Source organism: Nothoprocta perdicaria, unplaced genomic scaffold (assembly GCF_003342845.1).
Source record: "Nothoprocta perdicaria isolate Ctin4 unplaced genomic scaffold, notPer1 scaffold_99, whole genome shotgun sequence".
NCBI classification, from domain to species: domain Eukaryota; kingdom Metazoa; phylum Chordata; class Aves; order Tinamiformes; family Tinamidae; genus Nothoprocta; species Nothoprocta perdicaria.
In genome coordinates this window covers 2,608,722-2,625,029 of record NW_020456298.1, presented here as the reverse complement: position 1 = coordinate 2,625,029, position 16,308 = coordinate 2,608,722, and the positions used below count along the sequence as shown (strand labels likewise).

Here is a 16,308-nt window from a genome sequence, read left to right as displayed (position 1 = left end):
AAAAAAAAAAAAAAAAAAAACGGACCAAAAATCCTAAGAGGAGCCTTCCTCTAGCACTTAGGGGCACAGGGGACGGGCGCCCAGGTCACTCAGGAGCCTGTTCAAAGCCACGAGGTGACTTTTTTTGTTATTTTCCGGGGGCTGCGGGGCGGGGAGGGCGGCGGGACACGCGGCGCTGGCGCGGCCGGGGCCGCTGCCCGCCCGAGGTGCCCCGCGCAGGGACAGGGGCTGGGACCGGGGCAGGGGCGGCGGGCGCGGTGCCCGCCGGCAGCGGGGCTGCGGAGCCGCGGCCCTGCGGCAGAGCCTCTCCCGGCGGCTCCTCCCGCCCTGCCTTCGCCTGGAGGCGCCCCAGGAGCAAGGCGGAACCCCCCCGAGAGGCGCAAACCCACGGGCTGGAACGGGCAGCCTCCCTTCGCGTGGGGAGGGGTCGGTACCGCCACATGGCCGGACACGCAGCCCGCTGCTTGGCAGGGGCCGGCGCCACCAGACCCGTCCCGCACCCGCGCRGGAGCCCGGGCGCCTCGGCGGGGCTCCCCGGCCCGCCGCACCGCGCCGCAGCCTCCGCGCGCCCTTACCCGTGGTGGAGAGCACGGTGCTGGCGAAGAAGAGCGAGGAGGTGAAGTCCCAGTTCCAGTTGCCCGAGGCGTTGCTGAGCACCGACACGCCGTAGTTGCTGGCCTCCAGCACCCGCAGCAGGAACTGCTCGAGCTGCTGCTCCGAGAGGCACGCGTGCTCCTCCAGGAAGCGCTGCTTCAGCTTGCCCAGCTCCTGCCGCAGCAGGTCCTCGTAGGGCAGCTCCACCGAGGAGAACACCACGGCGCCGAAGACCAGGTAGAGCAGGTAGCCGAGCACCAGCAGCCCGAAGCACCAGGCGGAGCGGTGCTGCTCCACCAGCCGCACGCAGGAGCTGCCCGCCAGCGACTGCAGCATCTTCCCCAGCCAAGGCCGGCGCGGCGCCCCGCGGCCGGCTGCCTTCCCCGCGCCGGGCCGGGCCGCAGCGCTGCAGGGCCGGCGGGAGGGGAGCGGAGCGGATCCCGCCGGGCCGGGCCTGGCCGCGCTTCCTGCTCGCTTTGAGCGCCGCGCGGCGCAGGTGGCCGCCGCCGCCAGGAGCGCGCGCGCGCGCGGCCGCCAACCGCCGCCAACGGTCGCCAACCGCCGCCGGCGGCCCCGCCCGCCGCGCGGCTCGCGCGCGAGCCCCTTGAGCGGCCGCGCGTTTATCCTCGCGGCGCGGGGACGGAGGGGCGTGATTCTCAACTATCTAAAATATCTAAAATACAGTGAGGCCAACGCGAAAAGTCGCGCTGGCAGGACGGGGTAGGGCGGACATGGTGCATAACGGGGCATGTCAGTCAGGTCCCTTCGCCCTTTCACACACATCTTTCAGATTCCCAGCCTTCTGTGCATCGCTGATAAGAAAGCCAACAGCTAAAGACTTAAAGATTCCTCTTTTTAAAAATCCATCATTTTTTTCATAGTTCAAAGGCACTTGTCAAAGGGTAACTCCTAAGGTGGTGTTGAGCGCACGGTGTGTAGCAGGAGGTTCATGCCCAGTTCCTCCAATAGAACTAATTCAGGAAGCAATCCCTGCAGGAGGCATTTCTGGCCTTCCCCAAGCCATTGAGATGTGCCACGCAGATCAGGCCTCATTGGGGGTGGAATCTGAACCAGGCAGCCTGCGGGTGCCCCTTCCAACATCAGCTATTCTGCGATTCTGTGTGCCAACCCTGGAGATAGTATTTTTTAATAACAAAAAATCCCAACCTTATTTTCAGGGCAGTGTTCACCATGAGTATAGGTGTTCTTGAGTGGTCCAAGAGAATGACATTTCTAAGTTTCACTTCAAGTACCTCTTCTTTATCTGCTTCAAACTCCAAACAACTTCCTCACAGTTCCCCACCACAAGTTAAAAAAAAAAAAAAAAAAAGTGAAAAATCAGTGAAAAATGTTGTGGAGTGTCCCTTAAGATGTGTAAAGCTCCTTTTGGGGACACCAGCCAGAGGAAATGCCGGAGCCTGCCATTTCCCTTTCGCATCTCGCGTGTAGCATCGCACTGAGGAAGTGGCATTTTGTAGGTTAGAAACTGAGTGAGACTGGACAGAAGAAACCAAATCCAGCAATTTAGCTTAAATTGAAAGGTACGTCTGCAAGCTGTGAGGACTAAATTGGAACAGAAAGGCCGCAGTCTTAGGGGCGAAACTGTTTTTCGTGATAGAAGCTGAAAGTGATGTAACAATGTTCCCTTTGTTTGCAAACCCTGCCAAAATGAGCCCATGGGCTGAACCTGACCTGGCAGGGCAGTTCATCTAGTCTCCAGACCATTTGCCTCTTCCCTCTGATAGCTGAGTGTATCTGAAGGCTGATCACACAACCAAGGGGCTGCCTGGGTGTTGGGCTGTTTCAGCAGAAGGAAATGCTTTTTTCTTATGGCTGAGCTCCAGAACTGTTAAAAGGTAAAACCTTTCCATACTGCCTTCTTATATGAATAAATCRTATGTATAAACCAAACAGAGTTAAATTAAGAGGCAAAGGGTATAAATGAAGAATCAAACTAGAACACTAGTCACTAGAACATAACTTCACCACCTCTTCTCAGCATCCATGTCCTGTTAGGATGCAGTTACTTCCCCTAAAAGAGTTATACATAGGAACAAGGTGATCTAAATCACTGGCAATGACAATTAATAATGGATACAGTCTGAAAGACTGTAATGCAGACAAGATATCAAAGGGAATATTCCAAGCAAATGTTTTATTGCATCCCACTAAGACAGCAGGCACTTAAGCATTGTTACAGAAAAAGAGGTCAAGGGACCTCATTGACCAATTTCTTGGCTAACTCCAGCCAATTACTTAATCAGTTGCCCCCTCAAATTCCAGATGCCTGTGTAGCTTCATCTATTTTAGAAAAGCCATTTAAAGCAATATATGCAACATACTGGGCTCCATTTCGATCAAGTGTACTTGTTCCAGAGATATAGTAGGTTTCATAATACGAGCTAATTTATGGCAGCACCTGGTACGTACAATTGTACATGTGAGGAGGAGTAGGCTTGTATTCACTGTAAAACAGTATTTTCCCAGCCTTCAAGCCAAATATTTGTTTAAACATTAAGAAGTATTTGCCTAGGAACACACCTATTTGGAGTGGTGATAGCAAGCTGGGTAGTTGAGCACCTTTTCTTTGCTGGCCTCCTTCAGCTTTCCATTTTCATGAGTCAGTGATTCTCTGTTCCTACAAGTGGGTCACACTTACGGTCATGCTTGGTCACAACTGCAGGCTGCAGGGCTGGAGGCAGGAGGAGGTCTCCGTGCACAGGAGCTGCCCTGCTCCCAGTGGCACCAAAGTCTTTCAGCAGCATGGAGCAGGGGAGCAACACCAGAGCAGAGCTGCTGTGTCATAGAGGCCCTCACATTCTCACTTCCACAGTGTCTTCGCATTCTGAATTTTGGCCATCATTTTTAAAGTCTTTAATGATTTAAATCTGTTATGTATTCGATAATTTAATTACAGATTTCATTGAGAGGGATAGGCAGTCAGAAAAGCAACATAATGATCAGTTTTCTGAGTTTAAATGATCATAGTCACCGTGATAATATTCTATCTGAATGCAAGAATATCATTTAATTTTAATCCCTGAGTATTTTGTGTTCATTTTCACATCATTTTGCTCATTAAGGATCAGCTCAGGATCAGAATTCAGTATCATGTACAGTATAAGAGACAGTTACAACACACTTCAGCAAGAGATGAAGGGAATTCTGGAGCGCACTATTATGGAACAGTCTTTCTTCAGCAAAAGCTTCCTCCTGCTCCGATTATCCCTGCCGGTAAATCAATACCCCAGTTAGTAAAACAAACCACATAATCACATCACTCATTCCTTAGCTCAGCTCGGTGGTATCTAGGCTCTCTGACAACAACTGACAGCAGCCATGTTTGTGTCTTCTTGGTGCTGGAAAACTGCAGAAGAAGTTAGCAGTCTGTTCTCACTCTACCAAGTTAGCAGTCTGTTCTCACTCTACCACTCGAGGGGATATAACAGCTCTCCCCAACACATTATTAGGCGAGCTGCTTCTCTAGGGTTGTCCACAGACTACTCATCTTCCCTCCGAAATCCTCTCTGGTATATATGAAATGTGAGGCGCCCCCCTAGCAGCACAAGTCACTGATGTTTTTTTTTGTTAGGTGGGTGGCAAAATTGAAATAAAGAAGTTTTGTGTTAATTACAAATTATTTTTCTCTGAGATTTTTTGGTTAACTTGYAAAAAAAAAGGAAAGAAAAAAGGGGGGGGGTGGACTTTTGCAGTGAAAATGTCTCGTGCTCTGAGCCACAGGAGACCAGGAGATAGTGGTGGGCTGGAGGGAACACTGGTGGCAGACATTGACTGGAGAGTGTACCCTGCTCTGTACCCTGGTTTTTGTTCCAGCTAGTGGAAAATGATATTAAAAAATAATATTAACTTCTGGGAAAAGCAGGAACAGCTCACTGAAAYGGTCGAGTGCCCAGTGAGGACCCTGTGCTGAATCAAGCAAAGGGGCAAATTGAAGCTGGAGCTCTGTTGCTCTAATCCCTGAGACCTAGCCCCTGAGGGGAATGAGTGTGGGTAAAGGGAAATACCTGTGCTTGGCACTGTTACTAACACCAACACTATAAAATAATTTCATCAGCTAAATCAAATAATTAAAAGTGATTCAAATACATGGAGAGTTTGAAGTTGTCAAAAAGTTACTTTTTTTTTTTCTTTTGCAAAGGATCTAGTCTCACAAAGCTCCACACAAAACCCTCCATCTTGACGTCAGTCTTGGGAGAAAATTCGCTTCCTCTCCAAAAGTGTAGATAATCTTGCTGAAGAACTTTTCAGTTCTGAAATTGAAACAACATAGCCTGRCTTAATAGAAAAAAAGAGTTATCTCAAGAGGGAAGTTATTCCCATCTTAATGTGCCAGGGAGGACAGAGATGTGGTAGAAGAGTACAGATATATTTAGGTTCTTTAAAATTTATCACCAAGCAAACTAGTGACAGTAGAATTATCTCTGTGGAAGAAAAAGAATCAGCAAAGCCTGTGTCTGCACCATTCCCAATATCCTGYCTGGCTGCCTTCTCCTAGAGAGGGAGGAGAGAAAGCTTCAGATTCAGTGGCTTCCTCGAAAAATCGTTTGATGTCATTAACTTGACGCTGTAACAGTGTCCACAAAGGTTGAGAYCGCTGACCTGTGATACTGAGACAGTGAGTGTGCATGGTTAGGAGGCTATATTTAGGGCAAGGATTATGTAATAGTGCAGTGTTCCTTGGAATTGAGAGAGTTTAAATGCACAGTCAGGCACAAACTCTTTCTAGAGTGAGTCATGCCATGTTCAACACAAAAGCAATTTTCTTTAGAGTTGCAGTAGGGGTTCATATTTAACCTGTGACCTCAGCATCCTAGTAGTATAACTGATAGCTATCAATTCTTAATAAGACAACCATGTTGTCAWGGAAAAAGTTATTTCTTTTATACATACAGTCAGGTTTATGCTACGGCATTATCTAAAGAGGAAATTGGTCACTCGAGGAGGTGTGGGGTGGGGATGAGGGCTGAGTGTATATTTACACATAAATACATCATTATATCTACATACATAAATTTATATATGAACAGATACAGTGTGCTTCCTTGAACTTTTCATATTTTATTGATGCTTTAAATTATGCCGCATCTTGGTAGAAAGATAACTACCCGTGATTTGTAGGATTGTGTTAATGCCAATGGAATGTAATRGCTCGGAAAATTCAGGATGACAACATGAGAGTGTTACATTAAATATAAAACAGTGTTTTAAATCAAGTGACCTTGTTCTCCTTGGTCCTGTGGCACACTGCCGGCAGAGACAGTCTTTTAACCTCTTGTTCAAGATCCTGAGAAGAAGACTTGTTAAGATACTTAATATGTTGCACTGACAATAAGAGTTCATTTTAACATTTCTTATTTCTCTTCCTTCTGCACTGCAGAATTTTTAATACCCATTCCCCCTTCTTGTTGGTGTGGTATTAAAGAGGTTATGGGGGAAAGTAAAAGACTGCAGCATCTGAGACGGCCTGAAACAGCTCTTGGAGTCCAGTCTTCTCACCGCCTGGCTTGGTCTTGTTAATGTCTTGAAGATGCGCTGGCTCCCAGGGCTCCAGGGAATGGTGCTGATTGCAAAGCCCGCCAGCTTTCCCTCTTGTTTTTGAAACACCCAGCCCCAGAAAGGGGTTTGTATTCATTGGCCTGCCTGTAATTATTTTGTTCCGTATTTAGGCCTAATTTCCATCATGGTTAAGTCTAGTTCCAATCTCCTAGTCCCCAGCAGGCATGGATTTAATACAACAGCTGGGGAGTACTAGCAAGTCTTCTTGCCTGTTTTCCTTCAGTCTGCATGGCTTAGAGTTTGTATGCTCACAAAAGCAGCGTGCACAGCTGGCTGCGCTGCACTTGTGGCACAGTGCGATACGTCTGAGTAGGCCTGGGGATCACAGCAGCGAGACCTGCACTAGGCTCTCTCCCCTGTTCTCGGAAGGGTGGCGTTAACTTGCCAAGGCGCTTTCYGCCTCAGCCCTGCTTGGCTCGGCTTGTTCTGGCCCCCAGTGTGTGCCCACAGCGCGGCGCCGTGCTCCCGGGCCTCCCTGACCTGCTTTGTTAGCTCAGACTGAGTCCTGTGGCRCTTGGGCACCTCCGTGCCCTTTGGCGGGCTGCTTCATGCTCTTCAGAAGGGTGACTYGGACACCTCCCCACGACTCTCTGTGCTTTGGGCAGTTAGGCTCAGGTAACAGGAGCAGTTTTGAAACTGCTGTCATTAGTGGCAGTGAATTGTCGCTGCCTGCAAACATCCTGGTCTGCATGAGATCCTGTGATAACTACAGTCCCTGCTGCGGGGGAGGAGAGTCYGATGCTGCCTGTGGCTGCCTGTCAGGAGCCATGTGGTGCTCCTAGGGCATGGGGCCCATACAAGTCCCTAGGCACCTTCCAGATCCTGCYCATACACGGCCCAATGGGTAAGAGACCCTGGAAGGAATAGGGATTCAGCTCTTGTAAACGCTTTCTCTCTCCCACTGCAGCCGTGATGGTAGGATGTTTAACAACAATCTCCTAGAGAGCTTAAACCCTAAAATGAAATCCATTTTACAAGAAGTTGATGTCCTCTAATACATAAAACCTTCTCTAACCCAGATTCTCAGCTATACAGCTATCCACACCAAAGCAACCCTGGTTTCTGATCTGGGCTCTTCTAGGTGCCACATGGATCCTACAACTCAAAGGAGCTTAATAATATTATGTAGATCTGTACCAGCTGCTGAAAGCCTCAAGAATTTGCTAATGGGATTGGTCTGAGTGGGATGGAGAACCCAAATGCCACTCGTTGTCCAGACACACCCCATGCATCCAACATAGGGGGCCCTGGTGCAGCGGGCATATGGTGGGTGTGCTCTTGGTGCCTACTTATCACTCCCTGTGGTCATTCACTGCTCACAGCTCTGGACATTTAATGGGAGAGCAGCAGGAGGCAACACTCCATGCCAGAAATCGTGGGCTTTGTGAAGTAAGTAGATGAGGAAACACTCACGAAGGGATTCAACCTGTGGCACTTCCACCCAGCCATGTCATCTGGGCAGATTCGTTTTCCAGGCTACCCTTCTGCCTCCGTGGAGTTAAATTTTAATAAATGCAACTCATTGCTGAACCAATGCCTGGAAGGGCCCATGGGTACTATTGCCACATGAACCTGCTATAATAAACACCAAAGCCTACTTCAGTGACCTGAATCTTTTGAAAATTTAGTCCTTTATTTTTATCCACTTAGAGGGAACACAAGCTGCAGTGTCCTACTTATTCTCAATTGTGTCATCTGACTCATCAATCAAAACTGAATTTGAGTCCTATTTTCACCCACTGACTCTCAATCAACCTAACAAACCTATCAGAAGTACAAAAGGACAATTTTGTCACTCAGCTCAAGATGTCATTGCAAATACTACATCATATGGGATATTTTAAGATTTAAGAAAATTGCAGTTTGACCAAGGCCAGATTCTACTGTCACCCCTTAAAGAAATGAAATACATTGGGACAGAAAAAAAATCAGACAATAAAAGAGTTGTGTGAAGTAAGATAACTTTAATATTAAGGGATTCTATGCTATTAAACTAATCTACTTCTGTTAAGTAGAACAGAATGCCCTGTTCTGGAATGCACTTTCATCTTGTAGCATTTATCAGATATTCACAAGGGCGTGTGTGCTGAGAAAGACGTATAAAAACTGTCTGGTCTACAGTCTGCTAAAATAAGTGACTTAAAGAGTAAGCCTATCCAGAAAAATCATTGGTAAAAATCTAACTATAAATGTATTTCCCTGTGTTTTCAGAAGTGCATGAAGTGATTTAAAACAAATAAACAAAAATATATCTGTKTCTTTTTGCTGTTGCCATGGGAAAAAGAATTATTGGTGATGTGATCTAGTCAGGGATCTAGTCAGTCTGGTGTCCTACTCCATCTGGTTCCTGAGGCATATATATGGGAAACAGCTACAGCACATGCTGCAAGAAGACCTTTCCTTCCTCTTGAAATCCCTTTTCTGGAATTCAGCTTACGGTCCTCTCAACAAGTCTTTAACCTTGCTAAATGTCAAGACTGTATAAAGGATAAGTATAAAGACTGAAAAACCCACGTTCCAGAGAGAGGACATTTCTCACAGAGTCACCGTTTCTCCTCTCATCTGTCACACCTGATTTTTAGGACACACAAAATACATTCAAAAGATGAGGTTGGGAACTARTATTTGCAACCTGTTGAGCACTGCAAACTCTATATTCTGATTTTATGCTACACTGTAATTTTCTCTACCTCCCCCACTTCTTCTTTGTTTAAACTAATAATGCTTGGRACCGTTCTTGTTCCTAGCTAAAGCCCTCTTCTCCTACACACTCCGTCTAGTGAATTTTAATTCAGAAGCAAACTCCTTCCTTGCTTTCCCTATGCAGTGGGCCARGTGCAGCTACCATGGCATCAGAGGTAGCAGCTCCACGTTATGGGGGAACACCAGGGAGGACCTCAGGGAGCTCCAGCCCTCAAGCTCCCAACCTGCTCCTTTCCTGCTCCTAAACCACTGCTCCCCTGTGTCAACATGACATCTTCCATGGCTATGCAAGCCCACAGAGAGGTGCGTTAATACATCCAAGGCCTTCTGCAATGTGTAGGTAGGAGCAAGCAACTACAAAGAGGAGAGGCGAGTGTATTAGCCAATTTTACTGTTAAAAGTCCTTCCCTGAAACTTTGAAACAAATCGTCCGTTCCTATAACCCTTTGCATGGTATTCAATAAATTCATAAAAGGCTGGTAAGAGAAAAGTGCTCARTCAAGCTCCAGTTCAGTCTCTGAGTTACCACAATGGAAACCAGGGAGGAGATAATCAGCTGCAATCAGTTGTCAGAGATCTTTGGTCCCTCAGGAGCAATGCTGCTTTCGCTTAGAGAAAATCCACACAGGGAACCTCAAAGGGGATAAATGAGACTGGAATTGGAGAAAGGAATATAGGAAAGATTACAAGATCCATCTGTTCGTGCTTGCACTCTTGCTGTGAGAAAGACATTAATATTCGCCAGTTCTTGACTTTTTTAAGTGGATGAAAAAAACCCACATCTACTCATTTTTGAAATTATCTGAAAATAAAGGAGCTAAAATCGAAGTTGAAAACTCTGATAATGTGATAATCCTGTTCCTTTCCTTTCTCCTAGCCAGTTTCTGCTTTTTTTCAAGCTTCTCTGTTAATTTGTATTTGGACCTAATTTTCCACAGAAAGAGAATGGGCAGGGGCAGGCAGTCAGCACCTGAGAAGATAGACGGTGTAGTTCAGATCTGCATATTTCATACAATAATGGGATCTGTAAGGTTTGCAAATGTACATCCAGCTGCAACCTGGGTATGGTTCTACCTGAGGCAATGGGAAAATCYGTGCAGATCAGGTAACACGTGTTGAGGCGCTTATATATGTGGTTTTGGAGCTCTCTCATATGGTGTCCGGTGTAAATTTTGGCAGGTGAAAAYTGAAACAGTTTTGCCCCAGTATTTAACAGCTAAAGGCTGCAGGTGTTCAGTGAAGTGAAGAAGGAAAATTGCTCACACATAAGAAAAAGTCAGTATCACATGGGAATTAAGTATAACATGGTCCTGGGATKCAGTATAATCCTGCAGCAGTAACAAGTAAAGGATATTTCTCACTGGATTCACTGATTTTCTAACAGCACAAAAATGACTTTGCAGACAAAGTGCTTACCAGGAAAAAATCTTTTAGCAAGGAAGCATCAGAATCAAAGCACCTGCCTCAACCTGTTAAAAATAAATCAGAGATTTTAAGGTGATAGTGGTAAAAAAAAAAAGTCCTGGATGATGTAGATACCATATTAAGAAGGGAAATCACAAGCACAAATTCTTATGTAAGCACATAGAGTCATAAGACTCATTAAACAATATAATATTCATGAATTACAGTATTAAAATATATGATATGACTCTGCAGTTAAGCATGGCTACGGATACAGTAAGTACATTTTAGTTTAGCACTAAGGCTCTGGAGAACAAGAATGTAGCACCAGTATAAAATTACAAAATTAAAGGTTAGTGCTGAGCGGGCCCCTCTGTCCTCAAAGGACTCTCAGTCTAATCACACAARGAAAACAAGAATATACCTCTTGCTAGAGGATGAGTTTTTGCCTGTCAGAATGCCAATTAAGACAAATCTCTACTAAAAAAAAAAAGGGGGGAAGGCCATTGTGGAATTGCCTTAAAATATTTTAAACTCTCTGGAAGAAGGTGTTATTGTCATTGGACAATAGCAATAATAAATAGAAATAAAAAATAATAATGATTTTGTTTACAATGACAATTATGTTGGTTACTCCTACTAGACAAAAAAAAATCAATTATGTCCAGAATTGCAAAGAATTCTCTCTTCAGTATTTTATCATATAAAAGATGATAGCCTTCGTATCATATAAAATATTATAGCCTTAGAATATTATCAAATCTATTTAGACACCAAATGTATCTAAAGCATGTATTATTTCTTAGTAGCTCAGTGTTTCTGAACACTAAAACCAGAGAAAGCTTTGGTGCTTTTCTTCTCTGAACAGCTCTGAGGGAGGAACTTGTGCTCTATTCGTTTTACACATGGAAGGTGGAGTGATGGAAACTCAGGATTCCTTTTCCAAGGCTGGTCAGTCACTGAGAGATGTGCACCAGACATTTAATAACACAGTCAAGAGTGCCTGCAAAGCCCTACTAAATCATTAGGAATTTAACATGTAGTTAATAGCAATGCCTTTTGGCACTTTCCTCAGGCACTATCTGCAACCTAAACCTCTGCTCCCCACCAACTGGAGTCACCAGCTGGTATTTAGGGCCTTGTTAGGCCTGTCCTGCTTGCAGGAGAAATGAAGCGTTCGCTACCTGCTGGTYGGCCTGGGGACAAAACACACACAAGCTGTGCTGAAGGGATGCCCAATTCCCCAGTCATAACCAAGTCCCCCAGTAAGGACTGAATTTGCCCCTCTCTGGGCTACGCTCTTTGGCTTTCCATGCTTCCCACAGGCTCGCTCTTCCTTTCTGGAGCCTGCGTGCCAGCACATGTGTCCAGGGCCCTACAGTGGGTCCCAGGCTGTGGGGCCATGTGTGATACACTGTGGGTGACACCTCTGCTATCGGCAGGTCTCCTTCTCCCACCTGGCAAGATGACGCCTGTGGGACCTTCCATGAGACCTTCTTTATCTGTAGAACTGTTTCCATGGACAAAGAGAAGGGCAGACCCAAAAGAGCATCATGCAGAAGGCCTGCTAATAGCAGAGCACCTCAAGAAAGTCAGGTGGCTTGTGCCTAATTTCCTAAATACCCATTTTTGAAGTTTAAAGGCAGGCACTCGGAAATTTTTAGCCACAGGCTACTGTCTGCTTAAACTTTCCTCTTCATATTGTATGATAGATAGACAGACATTATTTCAGGAGAACAAAATGTGCTGTTGCCACAGGACTGTATAAATCCTGCCTGTCTTCTGGGAAGTTCAGATTGAAGGAAAAGCTGGATGTACCTATCCTAAAGCATTAAATATTAATGAAAAATATATATCACCAGCATTTTACATATAATTGTGTCATATACTATTGTGACTTCTCTCCCAAGGTACTTCTTTTATTTCTTAGGTTATTGATAAATGACACAATGCTTTGCAGCAGAAAAAGCTCTCCCCTCCGGTCCCCCAAAATGAACTCCCTGAGATATATGTYTTCTGCTGATGTTATAATATAAATGATTTTTTGGCTCATGTTTTTATATTGAAATATTTTGGTCATGAAAGTTAAAGATCCAAATAGAGCTTCCCTAAGCTACAAAGGAAATCRCATTGTCTGCTGAAGTTTGAAAATCTGTCTATAATTAGATTAAGATGTTTTCCTTTTCTGTACATTTTAGCACTTCTGCAAACTGTAGTCCTCATGAAATGCATAATTTCAGAGAATAGCCCTTGCCTTATAAAAATTGTGACTTCCTATCAAAAGAATATGCCTTAATATTTAGCTATAAAAGAAGACAATCTAATAGATGATGCAGCAGTGGCAGACTAGCATAATCTGTATCATTTGTTTTTCTCTATGTACTGCTGCATGCTCTAAATTGGGGAGGAAAATGATTCATCTGTAGCTAAGATGACACAGTTTTGTTATAATTGAAACGTCCGTATTTCATATTTTAAGTGACAGTTCTGTACAAGAAAGATTATTTACTCCATTTAAACAGTACTGGAGTTTGAACACATTTATACTAAGTGACCAGATGTTGTTGCTTTTCATAATGTGCAATACCACAGTAACAACCTCTCTCAAACAGATAGGATTTTACTGGTCCAGTTTTAATGGCTGTTTCAGAATTGACGCTTGTTGCTTGAAAAATGAGGTGACTACAGCAGAAAGTGACAGCTGAAGAACTATTGACCTCATATTGATATTTCATCTAGCTGCCAAGGCCTTGCAGTGCTTTCATGCCCTCTGGTAGGCTTGCAGCGTGCAGTGTCCGAAGAATGGGACGCACTTCTGAGGAAAGGGGGGAAATAAGGGCACCATCGTGTCCCCTGGGCCACTGCAGCTCCCCMAGAAGGTCCCAGGCAAGTGGGTGCTCCCAGCTACGGCACGTGGTGGTGGCCACGGCACTGGACAGCCTCTGTGAGCCTTCACTTCCCATCCATGTTGAACATCCAGGCAGCTCGGGTGTCATCCCCAGACAAGACTCCGGGCAGCAACAGGGGATAGCAGGAATGGGGAGTGGAGGTGCGCAAAGCCAAAGGTTAGTCAGCAAGGATCGAAGAGGACCAAAGTGTGTGGCTGACCTCCCCTGGTAAATAGACTTCAGTGATAGAGTTTATTTTCTGTATCTGGTCCTCTAAGCTCTAAGTTAGAAGTTCCAAGACCTCATATGCGTTTTAAATGCAGGTACATCCTGCTCTGGTACTGTCCTTGAGAAGAGTAGGCTAATTCTGCCACATCTCCCTGTGTATTTCTAGCAGGTTTTCTGTTATTCGTAGGCATGTCCTACTGCTGGATATATGTTTAAACCAAATAAAATAGTAGGTGATCTTCAGCTCCTCTGATTTTTGCTAGGAATAAATTGTGAAAAATCACTTCTCAGCCCCCCCAAAACCTTTCCTGCATTAGAAAACATAATCCAATTAAACTGCAGTTTTCAAATAGCTTCCTAAAAAGAGAAGCAGTTGTTGTCATTTGTGATGTTAGCGAAGTAGGACAGCATCTCCCACTTTAGCCCACTTTCCATCATACAGTGATGAACTCAAGTATTTCAAGTCTAATTAGGACATATACAGTGAAGTTGAAATCTATTCTGTAACCTGTCATATAAACAGATCCACCACTTCCAGAGTGAGCAGCTTGTGTGACCTGGCCTGCCTGGCCCTCCTGACTTCCAGACAATGTGGCTGGATGAAACAACACAATTACTTTTATCAAGAATTCCTGGCTCCAAAGATCTGTCACTGCAAATAGCCATGGGAGTAAATCATATGTCAGCCTAAAAAAATCAATATTGAAGAACAAATTGAACTGTAATGGTATTTAAAAATAGATGAACAAAGAAAATGCAAAGGATAAGCAGCAACTAATACAGGTTTGCAAGGAACTTCTCCTGGAAATAGCATGTCTTGACACACACCAAAACCAAAGATGAGGCTTCCATTGACTTTGGTGATGCCTCTTTCAATCCAGCCCTACAGAAGAAAACTCAGACACAAATGTACATACCTAATTTCCATTTTTACCTACAGCCTCATGCTACATGAGTACATGAATACTGCCTAAATAAAACAAAGGAAAGGGTCTTGGACTACATCACAACCTAGCTGTGGCACATAAACTTTAAAGCAAATGGAGGACCCTACAAATAGAATGATCCAAAGCCTGCAAGAGTTAACATTTCCTACTAAATATGTTAGATTGAACAGCTATTTTAAAAGTCTTTCCAAGAAAAAGGTAATTCAAAAGRAACAAAACAAAACAAGTCAGTTAGAAAGAAAAGCTCTCATCACCAAGGAAGGAAAAGTAGAAAGCAGACAGCTGAAAAGCGTTACGATGCACATGTTAGCAAGTGTGCGGTAAAACACAAGTATTGGCAAGGAAATTAATGAATCACTAACAGTATATATTAAGAGATTCTAAAAATTGCTTCATCCTAAGAGGAAATCTCTTAAAACCAGGCTGCCACCTGGCTGTCCCAAAACTTTGGCAGCCGGAACTTAAACAACATTGTCATTTATCTCTCCAAGCAATTCCAAAGTTAGAAATACCATTCACTGAAGCTCTCAGCATGTCACCTGGGTTTGGTGTCTCTGTAGTAGTTCCYGATTTGTGAATCTTGACAACACGCGTGTATGCAGGTGTTAAGCCTGAGCATGAAAACAGTATAGGGATTTTTTTTGAGGGCTTTGTGCCTGAGCAGGTAAGACCTGCCAGTGCACTGTTGGAAATGTGTTAAATACCTTCCATGAAACCAGCTCTACCCATAGGTTTCTGCTCTGCAGTATCAGTGCTGATGAGCCAAAACGCTGCGAACATCTTTTGCTTTATAGTCACTGAACCTTCTCCTGGAGTTTATCACAGAGCTATACTTAGTCTGTATTCAGAGAGAGCTTATGTACTTTACTTGTACTCAAGTAAAGATTCTCAGTGAGGAACTGAGCTCGCTTGATGATAGTCCTGAGCTCCCTTGATGATAGTCTTGAGCTCATCTGTTTTTGTAGGTGCATAAGCAGACTAGGCTTCTGCAGTGCTCAGATGAATAAGGTATGATAAAGTAACTTCTGTCTCGTTGATCTGAGAAAAACTGGTCATGATAAATGGATAAGCTCCGCTTACATTTTCTAATTACTCCTGGTATTTTGCTACCTGGAAGAAGTCAGGCTGTCTGGTCTTTGAAACTCTTTCTATCTGATCTGTATGCAGTTGAGGAAAAGAAAAAGAACAGCTTTCAATCAGAATTATTTAAATAATGTCAGACTATCATTATTGCTTGTTTTGAGAAAAATCCCCTTTAACCATGGCAATGTCTGTGAAAATGAATGGCTCCTGAGGGCAACAACAGCACATTTGCAGCATGTTTTCAGACATTTCTAATTCCTAATATTGTTGTTGGACAAACATCTTCTGAAAGCCAAGCTCAGACTCAGGAGTAACCTGTGCTGGATTCAACATTGAGGCCGATATACATTCATTGGAAAACTTTGAAATGCTAATCATTAACTGAAAGTTACTTGTGACCTACTGCTTGAATTACAATTTGTAGCTGTTCCTTTTCTCATCATTAGGATGTTACTGGAGCGCTGGTGGGAGGTGTTAGAGGAAACCCACTGGACTCAGTCCTTGAGAAGATTTGCTCATCAGAGCCTGCCCAGTGGGTTTATAATTGAAAGGACGATCCAAAACCAGATCGCATGTGAATAAACTGCTTTCTCAGTCCTTATCAGAAGCCCTCAGCTGCTGGTGAGAACCTTATGTGATGAATTTCCTCCTGGTTTTCTTGAAGTAGCTGAAACTAAAGTAATTCAGCTTGTTTGGCAAAAAGAGCGTCTTGTTTATATTGAACTAATCACCCTGAAATTGTTTGGCTGCCTCTGCTTGGCTAATGCATTATAAAATCTGTTGAATCTGCAGCCAAAGTAATTATGACATATCAGGTTTATTTGTGATTAAAAGTGGTGAATGATCTTATAGTTCATATTTCCTCAGAGACACTTAGAAAATTT

At 44.3% G+C, this 16,308-nt stretch overlaps 1 protein-coding gene across 1 annotated transcript in view; it reads right to left on the bottom strand.

Moving 5' to 3' along the window:
* The window catches only part of KCNK1 (potassium two pore domain channel subfamily K member 1), a 25,063-nt gene extending 24,067 nt beyond the window's left edge, over positions 1-996 (bottom strand). Inside the window, exon 1 of the mRNA XM_026053388.1 lies at positions 576-996. Within this exon, the coding sequence (XP_025909173.1) occupies positions 576-930 (355 nt within the window). The 5' untranslated portion in view covers positions 931-996. The remainder of the gene's footprint in view (positions 1-575) is intronic.
* Between the last annotated feature and the right edge of the window lie 15,312 nt (positions 997-16,308).